Source organism: Biomphalaria glabrata, chromosome 12 (genome assembly GCF_947242115.1).
Source record: "Biomphalaria glabrata chromosome 12, xgBioGlab47.1, whole genome shotgun sequence".
Lineage (NCBI taxonomy): Eukaryota > Metazoa > Mollusca > Gastropoda > Planorbidae > Biomphalaria > Biomphalaria glabrata.
Genome location: NC_074722.1, coordinates 13,204,369 through 13,230,309, shown reverse-complemented (window position 1 = coordinate 13,230,309; position 25,941 = coordinate 13,204,369). Strand labels below are relative to the sequence as shown.

At 36.1% G+C, this 25,941-nt stretch overlaps 1 protein-coding gene across 3 annotated transcripts; it reads left to right on the top strand.

Annotated features, from left to right (window-relative positions):
• Positions 1–763: 763 nt before the first annotated feature.
• LOC106075244 (Na(+)/citrate cotransporter-like) lies at positions 764–25,352 on the top strand. Of its 3 annotated transcripts, XM_056005694.1 has the most exons (16): positions 764–1,116; positions 7,016–7,318; positions 7,565–7,739; positions 10,650–10,808; positions 11,764–11,879; positions 12,095–12,247; positions 13,704–13,883; positions 14,920–15,048; positions 15,926–16,030; positions 16,538–16,642; positions 16,971–17,071; positions 18,124–18,236; positions 20,541–20,702; positions 21,248–21,385; positions 22,904–23,065; positions 23,599–25,352. In XM_056005694.1, the coding sequence occupies exons 2-15, from the start codon at positions 7,041–7,043 to the stop codon at positions 23,060–23,062; spliced, it is 2,073 nt and encodes a 690-aa protein (XP_055861669.1). In that variant the 5' UTR covers positions 764–1,116; positions 7,016–7,040; the 3' UTR covers positions 23,063–23,065; positions 23,599–25,352. The 3 variants fall into 3 exon arrangements, with proteins under 3 accessions (XP_055861669.1, XP_055861670.1, XP_055861668.1); XM_056005695.1 differs by having other exon boundaries at positions 765–1,021; positions 22,904–25,352; XM_056005693.1 differs by having other exon boundaries at positions 765–1,116; positions 22,904–25,352.
• Positions 25,353–25,941: the final 589 nt, after the last annotated feature.

Genomic DNA, 25,941 nt, shown 5'->3' with positions numbered 1-25,941 from the left:
CCCTTAACACAAGTAAACATTAAGAAACTAGAACACGCACAACATAGTGCAGTGAGCACTCATTACAAACCAATATTCACATTTGATTAGAGTAACACCTTTAGTAAAACATTAAATTTAGAAAGCCTTCAGGAGAGAAAACTCAAAAGTAAAGTAGCAATTGTATGGAGTACACTGAACCATCATCTTCAAATACAAAACAACAAAAACAAAACAAAACAAATACTCAGAAAGACACTAAGATAAAGTAAATGTACTTGTTCCATATGATAAGACAGATTTGTACAAAATACTCCATTTTCAGGAATGCCAATAGAAAATCGAATGGGTAGCATGAATCAGTCAGAAAAACCAACGACTTGGCAGAGTTTAAGTCTTTGATTAAATGCATGACTACACTGACCTAGGGACAAGCGTAGGACGTAATCATTGTATTTGTTTCAAATAATGTCTGTATTTTAGTAGATACAACGATAACATATTTAACTCCGTCGTCTGTTGTGCACTACGAATGGTTATAACAACTCTTGGGTAATTTTCCCAGAAAACTATCCCTAAGAAGAGCTTCCATTGTGCTAAAGAGTGTAATGACCACTTACATAAAGAACACATTGAACTTAAAAAAAAAAAATAAGGAGCTGATAGTTACAAAGCAATGGGAAATCCCATTCGCCCCATGACCTATATATTTTTTTTATTTTTTACGAAATCTAATGAAGACAACATCCGTGTATTTAAATAAGGAAAAAAAATCGCTACTTGATTAAGTCAATCATTTTAAGAAGCGATAAGTATATGTATAAGTATGTAAATTAACCTTCCTGGATCACGTGATTGTCAAAATGGAGACGTATAAATTAAGCGGTTATTTTCTTTTGAATCAATAACCTTTTCCATCCGTAGATTCTTCTGTTGGAGACTTTGTGTACATAGAACCTGCAGCATTTGATTATGTTAGCAGTTTCAAATTTAGTATCTCACTATGTTTGTCTTGCAATGAGATATATTTGAACAAAGTTAAGTGAGTTAAATTTAAATTAGTTTTGAACTATGAGAAAAGCCAATATTGACAATCTTCGAAAGAGTTTGTAAATTACTTTTTGACAGATATTACAGGTAAGCGAAGCCATGGTTGGATTTGAACCACGAGACTTTTGTGGCGTGTACAAATGAGTATTGCCTACAGAATTTCTTTTTCTGTCAACATTTTATTAGATCAAAATTCAACTAGTTCAACTTAATCAAATCAAATCGCAAATCTTTTAACTATCATAGCTAATCAATACCAATGTTCTGTACACAGGATACATTAAATAGAGAGCTATTGATAACTATGCGTCGTAGATGAAAATGTACTGCAAAATTGTGATATATTTTCATAATCTTGATTCACATTTATAAACAACAACTTCGTATTGTGTTGTAATTTATCATAAGGGTTGTATCGATTGTATACATCACAGATCTATCTATCTATCTATCTATCTATCTATCTATCTATCTATCTATCTATCTATCTATCTATATATATATATATATATATATATATATATATATATATATGTGTATATGTGCTGCACATAGCTCTTTTTCCATGAACTAGAAATACGATATAATATTACTTTCTATCACCAAATGAAAGTCTTGTCTTCAAGTCCTAAGATAAATGAGTAATGAAGTATTTCCTGTGGCCACGCAGCCTAAGCTGTTACCTAAATATTTTGCTACATCCAGCGCATGCATATCCATTGTCCACCGGTGGTCGATTAAGGTTTTCTTTTCGCCGTCTGCGTCTGTCCTCAGCAGCGGATTTTCTTTTGGTCTTAAATGTGTATTCAGCGGCCTTTGTAAGTGACCTCCTGCTGTCTCGTTCTGAAGCCATCTGCCACCAGGTGCTCTCTTCTAAGGCACGTTGGCGCCTAAGCTGGTCTTTAAAGCGTTTCCGTGGGGCACCTCTGTTACGTCAACCCCCTTTTAGCTCACAAAAAAAAGACTGCCTTTGGCATACGTTCGTCTCCAATACGGAATAAGTGCCCTGCCCAACGTAACTGCCAGACCATAAGAAGTCCCTCTATACTGTTACTACAGGCGGTCACAAGGACATCGCTGTTTGTAGATATCTAAGGATCCTTAATGGAATTCGGGTATTTCGTAAGTGTCACGCGCTGCATGCGTCAAGGTCCCAAGAGATGGACAAACAGGAAGTTTAGTTTACAAATTGGGAGCCTGGAAGTTTAGAACCTCCAAAATTAGCTTTGAAACCTTAAAAAAACAACAACAACAACAACAACAACTGGGGTGACAAGTTTAAATCGGAGTTCATCAGTCATTAAGAATCTAGCTTCAAGTTAAGTCTACATTCATGAATCTATTATTGAAATTGAATTATGTTGTGTGTGTGTGTATAGTGTTTGTTCAATGTTTCTGTGATTTCTAATTGATCTGTTATATTTTGTAGAATTAATTATCTCCCACAAACGTTTGTACATTGGGTGATGTGATATAACTTTTGATAAAATAAACGTGAGGTTGTCAGAAATAATTACAAAATACCAAACTCCATCTTTGCAGTACGCAATTATATATATATAGGCATTATAATTATATTTACTAATCTCGTAAAATTGTCTTCTCATCTCTAGACCCACATCAAGTCACGCCACTGATCTACTGTTTACAATTTTAAAATTTACGATTACTTCTGCCATATTTAATACAATGCTTCACGCATTCCTGAACTTCACATTTAACCCCTGTTATCACATGTGTTTCTATGTGTGCGTGTGTATGTGTGTGTATTAATTCACAACAAAATCGAGTTTTCCTTTTAAAATGTGCAAAAGTTTCTTGCTGCATTAGTAACAGACAGAATGGTAATACGATTGTATCATGATACTTTCTTTTGAGAATATACTCAATATCAATGAATGAGTTTGAAATTCTGCTCCTAGAATACATTAGATTCATGTCAATGTTTATTCTGCTACTTTATGTCCTCTCTTATTATAGAGTCCCTCGCACCGAACAATCAATAACACTGAAAGCAATGACACATTGGGGTTTACGTTACGTCGGGAAACAAAACGCGAATTTTCTATTAAGCCTTTGTATTAATTTTTTTCCCCGGTATTTCCCCAAGAATGGAAGCAGTCTATAGATATGAAGCTTAAATACGAATGATTAATTGTACAAACTATAGGCCTACTTCCTTCCTTTTTAAAGCACTGATGCGTATCTCGCCATTGTAGACACTATACCAACTGATGTTTTCTCCTCCCCCCCCCCCACAAAAAAAAAAGTGTGGCGTGAATTCGTGTGTTTGTGTGAACAGAGCTATAAAAACAAAATATATGTATCAGTAATTTGCCGTTGCCAAAAGGGGAATAGACGCTTTTATTTTCAGTGGTTTGGCTGTCCATCGGTCTGTCACATGTAAGATATCAAAAATGAACAAAAAGATACTGAAAATCCGATTTCATCATAATTGTCAGCATAAATAGCAGCTTGCAAAGTTTTCTACCCTTGTCTACTCTGTATCGGCTGCTAACTAACCGATTTTTTTTTCTTAAGTTACATATATTTGGGGCTTTTCTTTTTTCATGAAAAAAATACCTCCTTTTTTAAATTATTTACTTTAATTGAAAAAATAAGGATATATAAGTGACTCTTTTTTTTCTCTAAAATAATTATACAAAATATTTTTAGCAATAAATTTATTGTTTTCTCTATACACAAACTACTAACAGTTAAAAAAATACTTTGCATATAAAAAATACAGATTTGTTAAATACTAATGATAATAATGAACGTTTAGTTTTTTTTTTTACAATTTCCTTGCTATTTGAAAGTGTCTTTACACTTGTCTTGTGTTACGACACAAGACTCTTCGAAATAATAATAGACTCTCAGGTTATTACTCTATAAATACTTTAATATTACAACAAGTTATGTAAATACGAACATTTCATCTCTCTTCCTGTCAATTACTCCCGGCTTTTCCTTTTCAACCTCACTTCCATTCATTACACAAATTCGCACAATTATTCATGCACACCGTGCTGCGCTACGACCGTAACATCTTGCAATTTGAATGTGTCTTTAGAGTTGTATTGCAATTTGAGTGTGACTTTATACTTTCATTGCAATTTGAGTGTGACTTTATACTTTCATTGCTATTTGAATGTAACTTTATACTTTCATTGCTATTTGAATGTGACTTTATACTTTCATTGCTATTTGAATGTGACTTTATACTTTCATTGCTATTTGAATGTGACTTTATACTTTCATTGCTATTTAAAATGTGACTTTATACTTTCATTGCTATTTGAATGTGACTTTATACTTTCATTGCTATTTGAATGTGACTTTATACTTTCATTGCTATTTAAATGTGTCTTTAGGCTTTCCTTGCTATTTGAATGTGTCTTTAGACTTTTCTAGCAATTAATTTGAATGTGTCTTTGCACTTTTTTTTGCAATTAGAATGTGTCTTTAGCCTTTCCTGGCAATTTGAATATGTCTTTACACTTTTCTTGCAATCTGAATGTGTCTTTAGACTTTTCTTGCAATCTGAATGTGTCTTTAGACTTTTCTTGCAATCTGAATGTGTCTTTAGACTTTCCTTGCAATCTGAATGTGTCTTTAGACTTTTCTTGCAATCTGAATGTGTCTTTAGACTTTTCTTGCAATCTGAATGTGTCTTTAGACTTTTCTTGCAATCTGAATGTGTCTTTAGACTTTTCTTGCAATCTGAATGTGTCTTTAGACTTTCCTTGCAATTTGAATGTGTCTTTAGACTTTCCTTGCAATTTGAATGTGTCTTTAGACTTTCCTTGCAATCTGAATGTGTCTTTAGACTTTCCTTGCAATCTGAATGTGTCTTTAGACTTTTCTTGCAATCTGAATATGTCTTTAGACTTTTCTTGCAATCTGAATGTGTCTTTAGACTTTTCTTGCAATCTGAATGTGTCTTTAGACTTTTCTTGCAATCTGAATGTGTCTTTAGACTTTCCTTGCAATCTGAATGTGTCTTTAGACTTTCCTTGCAATTTGAATGTGTCTTTAGACTTTCCTTGCAATTTAAATGTGTCTTTAGACTTTCCTTGCTATTTGAATGTGTCTTTAGACTTTTCTTGCAATCTGAATGTGTCTTTAGACTTTTCTTGCAATCTGAATGTGTCTTTAGACTTTTCTTGCAATCTGAATGTGTCTTTAGACTTTCCTTGCAATCTGAATGTGTCTTTAGACTTTCCTTGCAATCTGAATGTGTCTTTAGACTTTTCTTGCAATCTGAATGTGTCTTTAGACTTTTCTTGCAATCTGAATGTGTCTTTAGACTTTTCTTGCAATCTGAATGTGTCTTTAGACTTTTCTTGCAATCTGAATGTGTCTTTAGACTTTCCTTGCAATTTGAATGTGTCTTTAGACTTTCCTTGCAATCTGAATGTGTCCTTAGACTTTCAGTGCTATTTAAATGTGTCTTTAGACTTTCCTTGCTATTTGAATGTGTCTTTAGACTTTCCTTGCAATCTGAATGTGTCTTTAGACTTTCCTTGCTATTTGAATGTGTCTTTAGACTTTTCTTGCAATCTGAATGTGTCTTTAGACTTTCCTTGCAATTTCAATGTGTCTTTAGACTTTTCTTGCAATCTGAATGTGTCTTTAGACTTTCCTTGCAATCTGTATGTGTCTTTAGACTTTCCTTGCTATTCGAATGTGTCTTTAGACTTTCCTTGCTATTTGAATGTGTCTTTAGGCTTTTCTTGCAATCTGAATGTGTCTTTAGACTTTCCTTGCTATTTGAATGTGTCTTTAGACTTTTCTTGCAATTTGAATGACATTTGAAATTGACTTTTAGTGCAGTCAGTAGTATCTTTTTGTCCGATATGGACAGTAGTGACCTAGAGAGTCGAGTAGTAACTTTGAGTTAAGTAGTCTCTTTTGAGCTGTTGAAGCCAGTAGTCTTTTGAGACAGTAGGCCTACACGTATTTTGTTAGTTTTTCTCTGGACTTAGAGAGTCAAGTAGTAACTTTCAAGTTTATTGTTACCCGCTGCTACTTTAAATTGTAACCAGTGAGTCAACACGTTATTATTCAGTTTACAAGTATCCAACTAAGGTCATTGTCATTGAATTAGCCTGGGCCTGCATTTTGTCTTGCACTGGTTGACCTCTACACACGATTGTGACTGTTACACACGGAAGTTATTTATTTTTGCTCTCCAGGCAGTAAAGTCAAGAAAGAATCTCAATCAAACTTTGTGCTTCAACACCTTTTGTCAACGTAGACAACGCCTACATAAATAAGTACCTACATGTTTAATGAACCCTACATAGCTTGACATCTCATCAAAATAAATAACCTGAACATTTCTACTAGAACTGTATTTATTAAAGAGCCTAGTTTATCATTGACCAATTCGGACTTAACATCAATAGCTTGTATAGCAAGGTCAATGCTTCATTCTCCATTATTGTTGACATCTTGAGATCCAGCACAGCGTGACATCACCATCTGTAGAGACAACCTTACATCTATGTGGGTGAAAATATCTGCACCATACTTTATTCAAGGCGTCGCTTGAAGACAGCTGAGGCATCTTTTCTACGTTTAGCGCTCGTCACTATCTCTTGACACGCTTCTGCATTTTTATGATATACTGTATGACTTCGCTACACGCAAGGCTCGTAAAGTAATTCTGTACGTAGTAAAGATTGAATAAAATGCATTGACGAATTTATTTTCTAATTCAAACTCTTAATATTCATTTATTATACGTCATACGTATCTCTACCCAAACTTGGCCCTGCGCAATCCGTTTCTCAAATAGGCCCCGCAATGGTTAAGCCCGGCCCTGCTTTTAAGTGACGGGTGAATACAGAGACGATTGTTCATTCTCTCCCCGCCCCTCTTTTTTATCGCCGCAAACGTATGAAAATCGATTATTTGAGTGTATTTTATAAAAATAACTCTTTTGTCTCTTTTATAAACTAAATTTGTTTTCTTGATTAAGGTTTAGCAAAGGCAGTTATCAAGACATGATCGGAACTAAGAACGTAGTCAATCCAAGTGAAAAAATAATCCATTTGGAGGATTTTGAACCGGAAGTAGACAGTTTACCCTCTGAGTACCTCCCTTTCAACCTGTCAAATGGTCATTGCCAGGCACACGATGATATCCATCTTACATCGTTCAGAAAATTTGCAGATAACTGCCCTCCAAATGGCGTGACACTAAATGACGAGACTATAGTCGATGAAGATAATTACTCATTGTACGTGGAAGGTGGATATACTCCCACCATGAACAAAACAAGGTAGAATATTTAAATATAAGCTTCCAACATACAGTGTTTGTTTTTTTTTTTAATTTAATTTTTGTGAAAATTATTGCTATCAGGCAAAATATATAGAATACTTACCTACTTAGACTTAGATCCTTTGGCGCTATTTGGCGCTTTGGGTGGCAAGCTGTCGCCACAAAGACCTGACACTGGCAATGTCAGAAGACAGTTTTGTTAATTGCAATAGCTTCATTTGTATTCCATTAACTCTTTCTCTAGTTGGGATGAAGGCGTCACCAAGAAGACGAGCTCACCGGAAGTTGTCATTGTTCATCCATTTCTGTCCAACAAAGATGTCTCCAGGCGTACACACCTTCTCTCTTCTTGGTACCTGTTTGTTGTACTTCTGACACCAATTGTCTTCCTGCCGATCATTCTATTGATAGATGATCAGGTATGTCATGCAAGTATCTTTCAGTTAAAAAAAAACAAACGCATTAGACTCTTGGTCGGGCAGATTAAACCAGAGATTCCGCTTGTTTATCGCTAGCTTACAACGTAGTAAATCAAATGCGCTGATCACGTGTTTAATGTAATTTGCTGATCACGTGTTTAATGTAATTTGCTGATCACGTGTTAATATTACAGTGATGCGTAGCACTTGGTATAATAAATGCGACCCCGCTGCCCACAGTACACACGAAGCTGCATAAGCTTGTTTCCAGGGACTTTATATTGTGTTAATGCGGTATGTGTCTGCTAGATCTGGAATAGACCTCTGGACTTTTTAGATTGAACGTCAAATAGAAAAAGAAAACATGTATTGGATGTTCTGTAACCTTTAACCTCTGAGTGACTGCGATGTTTGGAATGTATGACTTCAGTCGCTTGGTTACCTAACTGATAATTTATATACAATGTCAGTTCAGAGAGTAAAAATCTTACGCATTGAAGACTGAATAAAATTCAGAATTGTGCAAATTGAGGCCGCCATAGACATACACACCTGGACAAGAGCGTTATAAGCTTGATATAGATCTAGATTATTCTAGATGAATGGTGACGCTCTAAATAAAGAATAAAGACAAGAAAATATTTTTAAAAATTATTTAAAAAACAAGGTTTATATTAAGCGTAGTTTTATCGATTAGTTTGGAATAGCTTATGGTAATAGAAGGTTTTATATAATCATAATTCATGGGCGTAGCCAAGATTTTTTTTCGGGGGGGGGGGTTAGGGGAAATCCCCCCGCCCCCCCCCCCCCCCCGCGCAACAAAATGTTTGTATGTATGTATGTGTGTGTGTGTACATAATCTTTATTACATTCTGACTCTTCATTCTTTCGAAACACGTTTATTGTACCCTAGAATACGTTCTTCCTTTAGTTAGTGGAAAAAGTGTTGACTCCCATCCATTGCTAGCAAGGAGGTCTAGGGGAGCGCTAGGAGCTCCTCCAAGCGCGGGGCGGAGCATTTGCCGTCAAGAGCACTATTTCTGGTATTGAATGTCAACAAAATGTATATTCTGAGGTATTTACAGTGCATTTTCCTGCTATTAAAAAGTCTTATTTCAAAAACCTAGTGTGCTATTCTTACTGACTTAGACCCTCCAGCGCCGTTCGGAGCATTTGCCGTCAAGCTGTTTCCACAAAAATCTGTCACTGGTAATGTCTGAAGACTCTTCCCACTTGCTCTGAGGACCTCCATGAATATGTGGCGCCAAGTTGTACTAGGATATCATCCCATTTCTTATTATGCGTAATTCATTTTGTCGGAGAAAATGTCCCGCAAACCTCATGCGACGCTCTGTCACAATCTTATTAAGGGGTCGTTTTCCAGTTCGGCATAGGATTTCCTTCATTTAGACCCGATCTCTGTAACTGACTCCTAAAATCTGTCTTAGCCATCTTTGTTGAGCCACATTTAGTATTTTTAAATTTCGGCAGAGGACTATTCACTGCTCTTTATTTATGGAGCCCCGCCATTGGTAGAAATGTGTAACCTCTCTTGAATACGCTCTTGGAATAAGGTGACTAGTTTGCTTTAGATTTTATATCGAAAAGGGAAGTTTTATAGTCAAAATCATCTGTTGGGGGTTTTAAACTAAAAAATCTCAGGACTTTGTTATTGTTTTTTTTTTAGTTCAAAACCCCATTTAGCTACGATCATAACATTTGGTAACTGTAGTTTGCTTTAGAATAATATTGAAGATAGAGGTTTTCCACCTCAAAACGCTATGTAAACTCAAAACCATCTGGAGGAGAGGAGTTTAAACTCAAAACTCCAATTGGCTTGGCTACGCTCAAATAATTTTAGTGTGTAATTTGCTTTTTTTATATTGAAGAGGTATTTTTTAGCATCAAACCCTTCTAGAGGGGGATTTAAACTCAAAACCCATTTTGGCAACGCTCATTGCATTTGAGTGCGTAATTTCCTTTTCGTTTTTACATTGAAGATGTATTTTTTAGATTCTAATCCCGCTGGCGGGGGGGGGGGGGGTTAAACTCAAAACCCCTTTGGCTACGCTCATAGATTTTAGAGTGTGTAGTTTGCTTTTTTTTTATTGATAATGTATTTTTTAGCTTCAAACTCCACTGGAGGGGAGTTTAAACTTAAAACTGAGTCAAAACCCATTTAGCTACGCTTATAACATTTTGAGTGCATAATTTGCTTTTTTTTTCATATTGAAGAGGGGATTTATCGTAAAAATATGGAGGGGGTTTTAAAATCAAAATTTTCCTTAACTGTGCTCTTGAAATTTGGGGATTGTCGTTTGCATTTTTTTTGTTTTGTTTTATAGAAGAGGGGGATTTAAGTGCAAAAACCCCTGGTAGAGGGTTTTAAGCTCAAAACCCCCTGGTAGGGGTTTTAAAATCAAAACCCCCTTGGCTATACTTGGGCAAGTGATGGTTTAGTATTAAAATCTTACCTAAAATAAACAAAATCAAAGCAAAAAATCAGTCACTAAAGTCCGTCTCCCCCCCCCTCCCACGGGGGGGGGGGGGATTTCATTTCGGGGGGGGGGGCCTGGCTACGCCCATGAATCTTATAGTTATCTATTGTTACTTTCAAACTCTCTGTAAAGTATAAAGAGGACTAATTAAACTTATACCACCAGATCAGTCAAGTAAAATTTATTTCCATTCAAAATAATCGATTACCAATAGTTAAATAACTAATGTGTCTTTTATTTTATTCTTTCCTATTTTGTCCGGTAAAAAGAAATGATTGAGTCACATCTCAACTTGACCCAATTTTAGGTGCGGGAGAAATAACGTGTACAAACTTTTTACCAGACATACAGATTGATATAAGCTGCTCATCTGGCTTTTACATTTTTTTTCTGTGCGTCTCTGTGATTACAGTATGAGCGCCAAGCCAAGTGTGGTTACACGATCGCAGTGATGGCCGTCTATTGGATAACTGAGGCACTGCCCATTGGTGTGACGTCTCTGATCCCTGTCGTGGTATTTCCACTTTTAGGAGTGTTGACTGCACGTGAAGTGTCCGGCGTGTACTTCAATGTAGGTCAAATCAAAGTCTCTATGGCATGTAGCTTGGGTAATGGATAATAGTGCCACAGTTGTTTTGTAATGGTAATGTGTTTGTGTGTTAGTTCGAGTTGTCGGCAATGGTGACACGAACTTTGAACCCAATATCAATCATACAAAGAAGAATGATAACATGAATGCTTTTCAATAAATAGCCAACCAAGGGAGAAGGGTAAGAATGAGGTATTTAATTAGGTTTTACATTTTGTTCTGAATAGACAGTGAGTCTCTATTGGAGAAAGTCACAATAATCTTAACAATGTCTAACTGAGACTTAGACTTTAGACTTAGACTTAGTCTTATGACTTTAGATTTTGACTTTGGCTTTGGCTCTGACTTAAATCCTCCCACACATTGGGTGGCAAGGTGCCTCCATTCCGCCATCTGCCCGTCCTAGGCCCAGGTGAGAAAAGAGAAGGGCAAGCAACCCCCCCCCCACCCTATTTAACCTCAATTGCAACAGAAACAGCAAACTTGAACACTTGTAAACGTTGTTCAATGGAGCTTCAATGTTGCCTGGCTCAATACAAACTGGAAGAGCTGAGAACATTGGATTCTTCAATGCACAAAATTGACAACTAAATAATCATAGAACTTAAAAAAACAACAACATAGATCACCAACACGTCTTTGATTCTGTACACCAGATACACCAAAGTTCTTGTTTGAGACACACACAAACTTGAACTACAACATTCCTTGGTTATGAAGTTTGTGTAGCAAAGTTTTTTTTAAAGTGAATACATGCTCTTTACAGGCACGACATGGCCTAAAATTGTGCCGATGTGCCTAAAACCAAAACCAAACATGCTCTTTATTTGTTTTTCTTATGACATTTAATTTCATTTTGCCTTTGTCTTTTATATTTGAACATTGGAATCCTTAATGCCGTGTTGGTGATATGTTTTGTCTTGTGAATCTAATTCAGGACACCTCCATGCTGTATGTTGGTGGACTGACTGTTGCCATTGCTTTAGAGGTCTGGGATATCCCAAAAAGAGTCACACTTCTAGTTCTGCGACTGGTCGGCGCAGAGCCTAAGTGGTACGGTATGGAGCTTACATTAAAACAATTACGTTCTAAAAGATGGTTTAAAAGTTAAATCAATAAATGAAAACTTAACCAACAGTTTAATCTCCATTTGGTTTTATAAAACATAACATATTTTGACTTTTGGTTCGATAAAGCATAAAATATTTTGACTTTTGGTTTAAAGAGCCTTGATTTTTCTCTTTTTCTTTCTGTATATTGTCTTCTAGTCTGTTGTTCGGAATCACCATGGTCACGTGGTTTCTTTCTATGTGGATCTCTAACACAGCTACGACGGCCATGATGATGACCATTGTCCAAGCACTAATCAAGCAGTTTAAAAACATGCAAATGCTAGACGTTGAAGGGAGGACTTCTTTGAGGTAATTCCAAAAACAGACATTACAGGAGAGCGATAGAGTTTTTATTGCTAGTACATCTGTAATAGAATGGCTGTCTGGTCGTGCGGTTTGAGCGCTGGACTGTTGTTTGGATTTATCGATGGTCCTGAGTTCAAACCCAGCCCGCTCCCATCCCCCGTTGTCCTGCGTGAGGTTTCGACTAGGAAGTAAACTATCTTCAACTCTGAAGGAACATCCGAAACATGTAAAACAAACAAACAAAGCTCAGCGTACGGGTTTTTCATATTTGAAAAGTGCTGAAATAAATTATAATAAAGCCAATCGTCTAAAAATTTACTTTACAAGCAAAGGAAAAAAGATTATTTCTTGAAAAACAAAGCTTTCTAAAGGAAAGAAACGCTAATTACTGCCATTTATAACAAGGTAGCAGGATTTAGCTCTATTTCTGTTATATAAAATAAAATTAATACAATAGTACTAATTGCTTAATTAATTGGTTAATTTTTGAAATGATTCTTGTGTTATTATCGACTGTAAATAATTCTGCAAAATTTCAACTAAATCCCAGAATGAGGAGTGGGGGTAAGAACTTTTAAAAGCAATAAGGGGATTAACTCCATATATACATAAGCATCTCTCAATAAGTAACATTTATTCCCATTATTTCGATATCAAATAAAATAAATCAGCAATAATTAATTAAATAATTTTCATTTCTTGTCGGGTACAATGAATAATTGTGCAAAGTTTCAACTGTATACGAGGATGGAAGTAGAAGAAAACATGTTCAAACATTTTACCACACAGACAGACAAACAGACAGACAGACAGAGTTAATACAAGCTTTTGTAAAAAAATAGTATTTGGCTTATACAAAGAAAGGTTACATGCACTATTCGTAATAAGCTATATCAATTAATAAGAGAAGTGGATTAATTCATAGGGCTTTCTTGTCACGCTAGAAGGCCTCACTCCCAAGTCAGAATATGAGTAGCCACCAACCACTTTTATCTTTTTAAATGTAAGAAATTGTGTAATATAATTTGATGTTTCCCAAAATTAACATTTTCCATCTCAGCCCCTTTTCTTTTCCGCACCTCTTCCAACTCGTGAAAATACTAAATACAAGTCCCCCTTTCAGTATTTGCGATCTACAAGGCAGATGGTGTTAAGGTCGTCTGTTTCTTTGGCCAACAGTTAACGAGCAGGGTGTCATGTGGCCAGCACAACGACCTACGACTTTACTTTCCCAACTAAATTCAGATACTCATTAAAGCTGGGTGGACTCAGGGGAGCCCCAAACATCCCGAAAATCAAAATGTCTTCACCAGGATTCGAATCCAGGAACCCAGGTTTAGAAGTCAAGCGCTAACCACTAAGCCTCTGCGCACCGTAACTTGTGAAATATATATATATATATCCGTACATGTATTTACTTTCCTAATACTCTGTCGCTTTTTTTCATTGCCATCCTCAGAGAAGACTCCGGGAAACATGAATATGAACGTTTGGAAAAGAAAGAGCACAAAGAAGAGGCTGAGCTTTCGAGGCTAAGTAAGGCGCTCTCTTTGTCCGTGGCGTACGCTGCTAATATCGGGGGCACCGCAAGCTTGACCGGCACCGGACCAAATCTGATCTTTTTTGCCGCAGCACAAAAGTAAGAGACTGAATACTAGTGTCCAACATGCAGACTAAATTAAAAAGGAATTAATCGGTTCGAAGTATGACAATAGAAATATCTCTGAGACTACAAGACCAGAATAGATCTTTCATCCATCCATCCCAGTGGCGCTACAGCCCTTGGAGGGCTATGGCCTGCTTCAACACATCCGTCCTTTCAGATCTCTCTTGTGCCTTTCATCCCCAAGCTGTTGCAGATCTGCTTCCACATCATCAATCCATCGCATTCGGGGTCTGCCTTTGGGTCGCCTGCCTTTGGGTCGCCTGCCTTTGGGTCGCCTGCCTTTTGGTTTTTTGCCTGTTAACGATTTTCGCTCCTCTGTTATCTGATATTCTTTCAAGGTGACTGCCCAACGTAGTCTGTTCTTTTTTTTTTTTATTTCCGTCACTATTGGTGGGTTTTCATACAATTGATATATCTCATGGTTAGTGCGTGTCCCCCCACCCTGTTTCATCCTGTATGGCACTAAGAGTTTCGTAAGAATTTTTCGTTCCCAAGTATTAAGTAAATTTTCGTATGTCTTAGTCAAAAGAGATCTTTGCTACTAATAATTATCAGCTGCACAAGACGGGAATAGTAAGCTTAACAAAATTTAAAACTAAAATTTGAAAATATCTAAAGAGTTTTATTGTAATACTTCTTTATGGAAGAAAAATTAGGTACAAAGACATACGAAATTTGGCTTAATTATCAAACATGCAGACAGTCGATTCTTCAAAATGAGAAGATAATTACATCATACATGTGTTAATGTAGTCTTGCAAATCATTTAGGAATTTAAACTCGTGTTAAGTCATTGGTTATCCTAGCTGATTCAGGCAAGCCGTCTAATGGAACCAGGGAAGAAGGAACATTTGTACGAATTTGTCCTAGCAAATGGAATAATGAATATATTTAAGACTTGTATGTATGTGTTTCTTTCGTCCTCTCATTGTAAATCTACTTCATTCTCTCTAATACCCTTTTCGTTGAGTAGCTTGACATATTTTTGTGGTTTCTACTAACTAAAAAGGTTGTTTGAGGAAGTTGGACTGGACTGTCCAGTGACTTTCAGTACCTGGCTCATCTACGGCCTGCCGCTCTCCCTGATCGTGGTACTAGCCATGTACTTGTGGATGGTGATAGTGTTTCTCAAGTGCAGGTAAGTTACTCCAATGACACAGAAACACTGACTGACATATATCTGACACAGAAACACTGACTGGCATATATCTGACACAGAAACACTGACTGGCATATATCTGACACAGAAACACTGACTGACATATATCTGACACAGAAACACTGACTGGCATATATCTGACACAGAAACACTGACTGACATATATCTGACACAGAAACACTGACTGACATATATCTGACACTAAAACACTGACTGACATATATCTGACACTAAAACACTGACTGACATATATCTGACACTAAAACACTGACTGGCATATATCTGACACAGAAACACTGACTGACATATATCTGACACTAAAACACTGACTGGCATATATCTGACACAGAAACACTGACTGACATATATCTGACACTAAAACACTGACTGAAATATATCTGACACTAAAACACTGACTGACATATATCTGACACAGAAACACTGACTGACATATATCTGACACAGAAACACTGACTGACATATATCTGACACTAAAACACTGACTGACATATATCTGACACTAAAACACTGACTGACATATATCTGACACTAAAACACTGACTGACATATATCTGACACAGAAACACTGACTGGCATATATCTGACACTAAAACACTGACTGACATATATCTGACACTAAAACACTGACTGACATATATCTGACACTAAAACACTGACTGACATATATCTGACACTAAAACACTGACTGACATATATCTGACACTAAAACACTGACTGACATATATCTGACACTAAAACACTGACTGACATATATCTGACACTTCACGGCAAATAGCTCTACGATCATTGCGTCATTGTCCGTCAGAACATTCACATTTCTATTTTTATTATTCAGGGGCGGATGCTTTTTGTGTTGCTGTGGAGCGAAGGAAAAGGCACAACGTCTACAAAGAGTGAAGGCGATGATCGCGGAGGAATATCGTAAACTTGGTGGGGTCACGTAAGTTTGTTTCTTTGAGAAGCTCTGATCGTTCCTTTATACTTGAAGATTATTACAAACTTTCTGAACAACGTCTGGAACTGCGGCGGGATGGGTTTGAACCGCGGACCATAGAGCCATAAATCTAGAGCGCATACCAGATGACCAGGCTAATGAGCAGCTTCATTGAATTTGTAAAAAACAAAATACAGAATGTTACAAACAAGATTTTTTTAAAAGTCATTGACACGTTTGAGGTCAAGCTTACTCTGACAACAACACTCTCTTCTAAGGAAATCTCATGACACGAAAACAGAAAGATTATCATCAATGCAAAACTTGTGTGAGTTTTAGATTTCTTAAAAACTACTTTAAGTCAAACTGCTATTGTGCAATTGTGAAGTCATTACTTTCACCTGAACATGTCCTTTAAGTTTTGAAGTCATTACTTTGCGGCCTCGTACAGTAGAAAGACTTAACTCCTAAAATGGATGTAATAACAACATTTTTTGTATTACCCTCTTACAGATACGCCCAAGGCTCCATTATCGTGTGCTTTGTACTATTGATAGCATTATGGATTACACGAGACATGGGCGGCATTGGAGGCTGGGCCACTTGGTTTAAGAAAGGGTGAGATTTACATTGACTTCTAGAGTGGTTTGAAGTAAGCTGTGCATTTTGTATGGTATTCTTCAAATGCACTTCAAATGCACTGTATAAGGTGTAGAGTCCATAAAAGATTTTTAGCATGTTATTATATATTAGATATAATATGTTAATGTTTAGTTGTTTGTTGTTATATTATGTTCATAATTAGTTGTGTGTTATTAAATTATGTTGATGTTGAGTTGTGTGTTGTACTATGATGTTGATGTTGAGTTGTGTGTTGTACTATGATGTTGATGTTGAGTTGTGTGTTGTACTATGATGTTGATGTTGAGTGGTTCTCTCTCTTCAGGTCTGTGAGTGACTCCACCCCGTCTGTTGTGTTTGGGATCTTGTTGTTTGTGATTCCGTCTTCCATTCCGAAAGTGTTCGCTAAGAAACAGACTACTCAGAGTCAGTAGATCATGTTGTGTCTTGTCTTTGTACCTATCTCTCTGTCACTCTTTTTCTTATATTCTCTTTCCTCTCTTTCGTTTATATTCTCTTTCCTCTCTCTTATATTCTCTTTCCTCTCTTTCGTTTATATTCTCTTTCCTCTCTCTTATATTCTCTTTCCTCTCTTTCTCTTATATTCTCTTTCCTCTCTCTTATATTCTCTTTCCTCTCTTTCGTTTATATTCTCTTTCCCTTCAGCATCCCTTACTCTTACTCTCGCTTTCTTTAGATAGTCTCTTTTTCTCTAATCTCTTAACATTCTTTATTGTCTTCTTTTAAAATCTAACTTTTCTTTTTGTTTCGAATCCATTGATTTCACTTCTCTTTCTTTTATGTTTCTCTCACTATCTCTTTTTCTTTCTCTTCTCTCTTTCTCTATATTTTCTAGTTATTTTTTTTGTTCTTCTAATTTTTATTTTGCCCCTCTCTTATTTGTCGACATTATATTATTTTTATTTCTTCCTTTGTTTTTTCTTCATCTTATCTCTCTCTGTCTCTTTCTCTCAATCTCAAAATATCTCCATCTCTTTCTCTCAATCTCAAAAGATCTCCATCTCTTTCTCTCAATCTCAAAAGATCTCCATCTCTTTCTCTCAATCTCAAAATATCTCCATCTCTTTCTCTCAATCTCAAAATATCTCCATCTCTTTCTCTCAATCTCAAAATATCTCCATCTCTTACTCTCAATCTCAAAATATCTCCATCTCTTACTCTCAATCTCAAATTATCTCCATATCTTTCTCTGAATCTCAAAATATCTCCATATCTTTCTCACATTCCATCCATATCTGGGTTTCCAACCCTATTTTCTCCTCACTTCCACGCTCTTGTTTTCTTCCCTTCTCAACATCTTTTCTCTATTCTCTTTCGACCACTTCTCTTGTTCTCACTATTTCTTTGCCCATATTAACGTTTATTTCACTTATGAATAGCCTCGTTCTAGGCATGTGTTTCATTCAACTAGGTTACTCTAGTTTTATGCCTATTCGTGTTTCTTGTTCCCTATTCAGTTTCCTATCAAAGGGTGACGCCTTTACTAAGCTGGCAACAAGTACACGACAAAATGCCTTGGTCACTTTATTTATTACTTGGGGCTGGGTACGCCATTGCACACGCTTCTAAGGTAAATCTAATATATGGCTTAATTGATTGTCTTACTTTATTGTCTTACTTCATTATCTTACTTCTTTATCTTAGTTCATTGGCTTACTTCATTATCTTACCTCATTGGCTTACTTCATTGGCTTACTTCATTGGCTTACTTATTTGGCTTACTTGATACTTCATTATCTTACTTCATTATCTTACTTCATTATCTTACTTCATTATCTTACTTCATTATCTTACTTCATTATCTTACTTCATTATCTTACTTCATTATCTTACTTCATTGGCTTACTTACATACTCCACTCAAACAAATAATTGACTTTATTCACTAGCTATCCCTTAGCACTTAGTAACTATACTAATCAAGAAATCTCAAATAGAGCACCGGCGGACAAGGGCTTTGTCTGCACGAGATGCTGAAAAATATGTATGTCGCAACTGGGTTGGCGTGATCATGTTAAACATTCACTCATCCTTGATCTTCAGAATCGAAGACATTACAATTATTACACAAAACTCAACAACTAAGCTTTCAATTTCCTGGCAAGTTTAAAACCAAACCTGTACTTCAATCATTGTTTCGGTAGATGGGTTGGGGTCCACTTAACTTAATTAAAATGTGATAGTTCTGTAGGAACGAAGTAATGTTTGCTAGATCTTTTATTTTGCCTTATTGACTACTTCAAAGGCAATCGCGTAGCAAGGTACCCATGGGCCCTGGTGCAAGAATATGTTGATGAGCCCCCTTTTCGAATAAGATGAATGTAAAGTTAAACAAAACAATTGAAGTATTTGAATGTATTGGTACATTTGCCAAAAGACATTCCAATGCAAGTAGTGTACCTTTTTTTTTTATTAGTAACTATGTCAATACGTTTGGTATAAGACAAGTCAAAGGATCTTAAAAGTGAATGTTTGTACAGTTTCTTAACAGAATAAAATGACTACAAGATGTTTCAAAATGAATAAAGAAGCGTTTTATGAGTTCTATATTCAACACATTCACATTACTAAAACTAAAACGTTTAAATATTGATACAACCTAGAATCTACTTCTTCTACCATCATTTTATATTTTTCAGGCCTTCTCAGTAGCGAAGTCAGTAACCAGTGCATCTATTTCTAACCTTTTGTCCGTTTGTCAAACAAAAAGTGAAGCCAACCTGCTCTGTGTCATAGAAATTCTTTAATATTTTTTCCTGTTAGATTTCAATATTCATAGCAATTTTAAACCCTTATTACAGGTTTTTGTTTTAATATCATTGTATTTACTTTCTTTAAAAACTATGAGCTATATTAATATTGTATGTACTATTCCATGATCAATTTTATACGTCTCTTTATATTCTAGATCTGCTCTCCAATTCGGTTTTGTCATTCATTCACAACCACGTTACCGATATTTCTTTAGCTTGTTTAATATTGACTGAAACTTTTTTACATAATACAGCAACACAATTTGATGAAGGCTTGCACTTCAACTTTGTCGGATCAGATAAATAAGTTTTATAACATTTCCATTGTCTGTTACCATCTTGTATGGACTTCAATCAACAAAAAAAAACGATTTTAAATATTATAAATACAGAAAATAAAAAATAAGAGATTAAGCTTTAAGAAAATTGAATAATTTGTAGTTGTGTCGAAACATTAATTCGTGACCATCAGAACTATATCTAGAGACCTAATTGCAATTGTTACTCTGCCCTTTTCCTTATTTTTTCAGCACAACGCATTCATAGTTTCTACATCAAGCTCTCTCTTCCTCCCACTCCACTAATACTAATACTTACAATGGGTTAGGAACATAAAAGGAAAACAATGGAACGATCTGGCAACTATAGTCCCCCCCCTCCCCCAAACGTACAATAGAGCTAACAACCACGATCAAAAGCCTGATGGAGAACAGGTCCTTACATTTGAATACTACAAGCTGCTGGTATATCAACTCTAGCTTCAAACACATGGTTCATGTTTTAAAACTAATAGAAAGTTTCGTGTAACGTTTTGGATATTATGAGGGAGCTTTTCAGATTCTATAATCCATTCTCATCCACGAAAGTACTTTTTTTTTCCTTCAGTGCTAACTCGGCGTTCTCACATAGGCCCCAACTGCTCAAGAGCTTTTGGCCCAAGTGCATTCAACTCCCTTGCGCTATTGTTGCTACGCCACAGACTATGGGCCCCTAATCGTCGTGGGCCCGGGCTCATTGAACCTATTCGCACCATGGATGTTCCGCCACTGTTCAAAGGTCTGTGTATGTTTTTCTTTTATTAGTTATTTATGTATCACTTGTTTATTTTTTGTTGTCTCACAGGTGACTGGGTTGTCACAGTGGTTAGGTGACCAACTGATTTTGTTGAAAGCCCTTGACCAGTGGCTGATTTTACTCATCATCAGCTACGTCGTGTGTTTCGCTACAGAGTTCATCAGCAACACTGCAATATCCACGCTAATGATGCCTATACTAGCCCAACTAGTAAGTACTTCTTACATTCGTGGGCTTTTGCATGAGTTGTTTTTTTTTTTAAATTAAAGAACTATAAATATACTGTAGATACAAGTTTAATCATCAATTCACCTTTTGTATGTCTAGTAATTAACTTGAACATTATACATGAGTAATTACCATCGCGACTTTCTGTTACGCTTTATTGGTTTCATTCTTTTGGGGGCTGTATATAAAATATTATCGGGCCATAATTCACATCAGACCTCAGCAAAACTTTGAAGACTTCATGTTTCCTACTTGAACATTGGTCGAGATCTTTCTAAACGACCTTTGACCTCACTAGCTCGGTGGCAAATGTTGACGGACTGTATTGTCAGATGTTTGAAGGCATTAATAGTGATACTTTTAACTGAAAGTCTGTTACTTAGAAGTTAAGATTAAAAAAGTATGCCTAAATTAGTAACGAACTTAAACAATAAATGTTTGACTTGTTATGCTTTATAGTTCCTACAATGCTTGTATCTGCTTTGTTTAGTTTTGGACTCAAGTCTTACTCTCCATTTGTTCCACAGTCTATAAGCCTGCAGATAAATCCTTTGTTTTTCATGTATCCGGCGGCGGTTGCATCCTCCTTTGCTTTTATGTTGCCAGTAGCTACGGCTCCCAATGCTATTGTGTTTGCAAGTGGGAATGTTCGCGTCATAGATATGGTGAGTAGCAGACTGTTATAAAATGACAAACAATAAAACATTTTGTTCAAGATTTACAGAAAATAAAAAAATTGAATGCGTCAAAACAAAAATGTTTATGGGAACGAGGTGGCTGAGGGTAAAGCGCTTGGATTCCGAACCGATTTGAATGTCTGTGAAGACTTGGATTTTGAATTTCCGAATTTTTAAGACGCTTCTCTGAGTCAACCTTGACATAAGGTGGAGAAAAAAAAAAGTCGGTTGGTCATTGTGCTGACCTAATTAGGTTCTTTACTTTTAAACATAGAAAACGTTTTGTTCAATTTATTGACACACGAAACAGTCCCATACCAAGAAAATATTAGCACATTAATATTTATGTATCTATGGATGATCTCATATATATATATATATATATATATAATATGAAGGCTGGGCATTAGCATAAATTGGAACGATGTCACCCACACAACAGTGCCCCCCCCCCCAGTCTCCAAAGGAACAGCAAGTGCTAATAATGTTTGGGATCAGTGTCTTGGCAGGCTCTGCATGGATGTACAATTGGGTTCCACGAGGCTTCAACATGGGTGTTCCATGAACTATTGGTACAAATAACTAGCAGGCCTACACATGAAGTAGCCCGAAGTATATGAAAAAGAAGAATTGACTTTATGGTATTAGTTTTTACGAGGACGTTTGGGTTCTGAACTTGGGTTCGAATCTCGGTGAAGACTGGGATTTTGAATTTCGGGATTTTTAAGGCGCTCCTGAGTCCACCCAACTCTACTGGGTACCTGACTTTAGTAAGTAAGTAAGAAAGTAAAGGCGGTTGTCAATGTGTTCGCTACGTGACACCCTGCTCGTTAACCGTTGGCCAAAGAAACAGATCATCTTCACATCACCTGTCCTATAAACCGTATGGTCTGAAAGGGGAACAACTCTCTGTTAGTTTTTCGCCAAAAGGGAACAAAAGTACAAACATCAACCACTAGATGATTTCAGGTAGACATTATGTTTGAAAAGTACTTTTTATTTCAAAACAAGTAAATGTTGCGGTACTTATTTACTACAATCTATTTGTGAGAAGCACTCGTTTTTTTATTATGTTGAAACACGAGTAAAGTATATACTCGTATCTAGAACCAGGCGGCTTGCTGCCCCACCAGATAGCAGAATGAGCTTATAATATCGTGCCTAATATCAAAAAGTTAAGTTCCTTAAGAACACTGTACCATCAAGCTCATTAGACCTTCCTTTTTCCTGAGGCTAATGTCTGTCTATTTTATTATACGGTAGTTTTCTACTTGAAAATAAAACAAAATCTATAAATTTAGAATATGGTTTATTTAGTTTCATTATGATAATTGTTAAACAAATGGGAAATAATTTAAGGATTCCGCTACATTCTCAGAAAATGGGAAGTGTTTCGTCACAGAAAAAGTTTGGGAACCACTGAACTAGAGTTTAGTTTACGTCTGAGCGTGTAACTTCGAGGGAATAAAGTTACATTCTATCTATCTATCTATCTCACATTTTTAGGTGACAAGTGGATTGTTTCTGAACATCATAGGTGCTCCTATCCTGGTGCTGGCTACTGCCACCTGGGGTAACGCCTTCTTCCACTTCGATCAGTTCCCAGCAGAGTTCTTGAAGAACGTCACACAGGCAGCTGTCAACGTGACCTCTGGACAGACGTAATGAGTAATATGGCGAATACTTTTTTAATTGTGAATTTGATCTACTTCTTGTGTGTATGTCTTTGCCTAAGTCTGATTTGAGGTGCTGAACCCGAGTTGGTGTTAATGTTGCACAATGGCATTAAAATGTTCTCTTTTACAAAACTATGAAGTGGTGTACAAAATGATTTAAACATTGTAAATAAAATGTAACATTTTTAATTGATAATTTATATCTCAGGGCCAAAGTCTTATATACTTTATCTGAAAGTGCTGTCTGATACTTTTAAATTTATACTACAATAAACTATTTGAATATGAGATTAGGTTTGAATAGGAGGAATTAATTGCAAACTCTGCTCTGTCTGACTGTTGCCGAGTCGGAGCTCCATAGTGCTAGGAGGTTCTCCCTCCTATTTTAGTTCAAAATATTTAATCATTATTATCTGTCATTAAAAAACTAAAGTTCTATTCCTTGTTTGAAATACCAAACAAAATAATTAATTACAAATATTAAATTAACTAATTGGTTACTTTTTTTTATTCTTGTGTTGACAGGTAAAAGAAATAATTGTGAAAAATTTCAGCTTGATCCGAGAATGGATGTGGGAGAAATAACGTGTACAAACTTTTTACCAGACAGAGTGAGTTAATATAAGCTTTGAAATAACAAGAGGAAACAGTAATTGAGAGCTATCAATAGTGTCGGCCAGAAATGTCTTATAGCGAATTGTAAGTGTATAGAAGTAAAAACCTAATTTCAATGTTTCTAATTTATTTAATATTGAGTGGAAAAAAAAGCATATTATGTTGTTTAAACATTTATTTATTATGGTGTTTAAACATTTATTGATTATGGTGTTTAAACATTTATTGATTATGGTGTTTAAACATTTATTTATTATGGTGTTTAAACATTTATTGATTATGGTGTTGAAGTGCTTCAATCTCCGTCTCGTCTTGTAGTAGGGTACTTTGTTCATGGGACTGTAGGGACATTTTCTAACAGACAGTATCGTCCACATGTACCGCAGGTTAAGGCAACATTGACTTTGTTGGTAGAAGAACCAGCCATATGTTGTTTGGTACGCCTTTCTTCCAGACCTTAGGCCAAAGCTTTTTACTTATCCATTTGCGCGGTGTAGGGTTAGACTTTTTCCAGGTGTCAAAAACATTTACTTTTCCCCAAAAATAAAGACTATACCTTAGTCATGTGACAGTTACATTGAGCAAGATGTATCCCTAAATATCTGGTGAAATAAGACGAATTTGTTCCTATAGTCAGCGCTTCGCTTTCAAAATAGTTGGCTTACCACTCTGACTACAGGGTATACAATGTCATAAGAATGTACAATAGTAATAAATACAGTATTTGATATATTTCTAAGGCTTGTAACAGGTTAGACTCCCACCAGTACTGTTTCTAAACTATAAAAGATGCCTTGCAGACGCTGGTAAAGTATTTCTGAAATGTAATGTTTTTTAATTAAGGTTTTCATACACTCTGTAGTATGTTACAGTTGACAGTGTAAATACATTTAAATTTACTTTTTACATTACATTGATTGATGGATTGTCATGCTGTAAATGTATCACTAAATAAATATTGTAATAACTGAAGGGAGGCAACTCAACGAGACATACATGTTTATTTACATGGAGACATGACAAACACATCGAACATCTGCCTTGAGCACAGCATCTTCATATCGGTTCTAGACTTGGGCGGAAATCGTTCTCTCCTTTCTAATATCAACATCCTTCCTAGTCTAGTCACTAATAGTGCGCACCTTCTGCACTATCTTGGATGGCGGTGTGCATGGCGGGGCTACAACAATATCTTATCTCTTATGCCATACCGATTCGACACTATCTGAATTGATCTCTTTATGTTGTTCCACTGAGTTTATGGTGTATGACTCTGATCACGTGCGAGCTGGAAAACGGTTAATGTCTGGATAGAATTTTAGTAGTAATTTAAAACGAAGTTATTTGCCAAAAGAAAATTTGCTACCGAGGACAGACGTAGACTGGCGAAAAAAAAATCAAAATAGACCAACGGTGGACAACGACTATGCCTGCGCTGGATGTAGCAAAATATGTAGATCGCATTAGGGGCTGTGTAGCGACGTGTAATACTGCCTTCATAAGTAATCTTCGGGCTCTATGACAGACCTTGTTATTGGTATTATTTTATTGGTATTATTATTTGCCTTTTAAACCTTATTTTGCTATGTCCTACGATGTACATATGAATTTTTATTATCCAAATTTTGTAATGTACAGATAAACAATAAATGAACAAAACCAACTTTAAATTAGTCTTTTTATTTTTTTGCAATTACAAATATTCGTTTCAAACATTTTCTGTTATTGCAGTGTACAAGTGAATCTGAAACTACAAATATTCGTTTCAAACATTCTCTGTTATTGCAGTGTACAAGTGATTCTGAAACTAGAGGTTCTTAAATCTTCTCGAAACATTTCACAATGTACATTCTAACAAATTGAGAAGTGAGATAACAAACAAGAAACAGTATGACACATCCTAGGACTGCCATAATCTATGGCTTCCTTCAATTCAGATGTAACTACGGATCATCTCCTAGAAATAAAATGAAAACATTGACATGAGCTATGGCTTCCTTTAATCCAGGTGCAACTATGGGTCATCTAGAAATAAAATGAAAGCCTTGAGATGAGCTATGATCAAACGATGTCGCCCACTTAGCAGCTGATGTCTCCAAAGACACTTTGGAACCAATGGAGTCCCAGGTTTATCCAGGGTGTAGCACTGTATGCTGCAGGGTGTAGAGTTGTGCTCTGCAGAATGTAGCGCTGTGTGCTGCAAGTTGTAGCGTTATATGCTGCAGGGTATAGAGTTGTGTGCTGCAGAGTGTA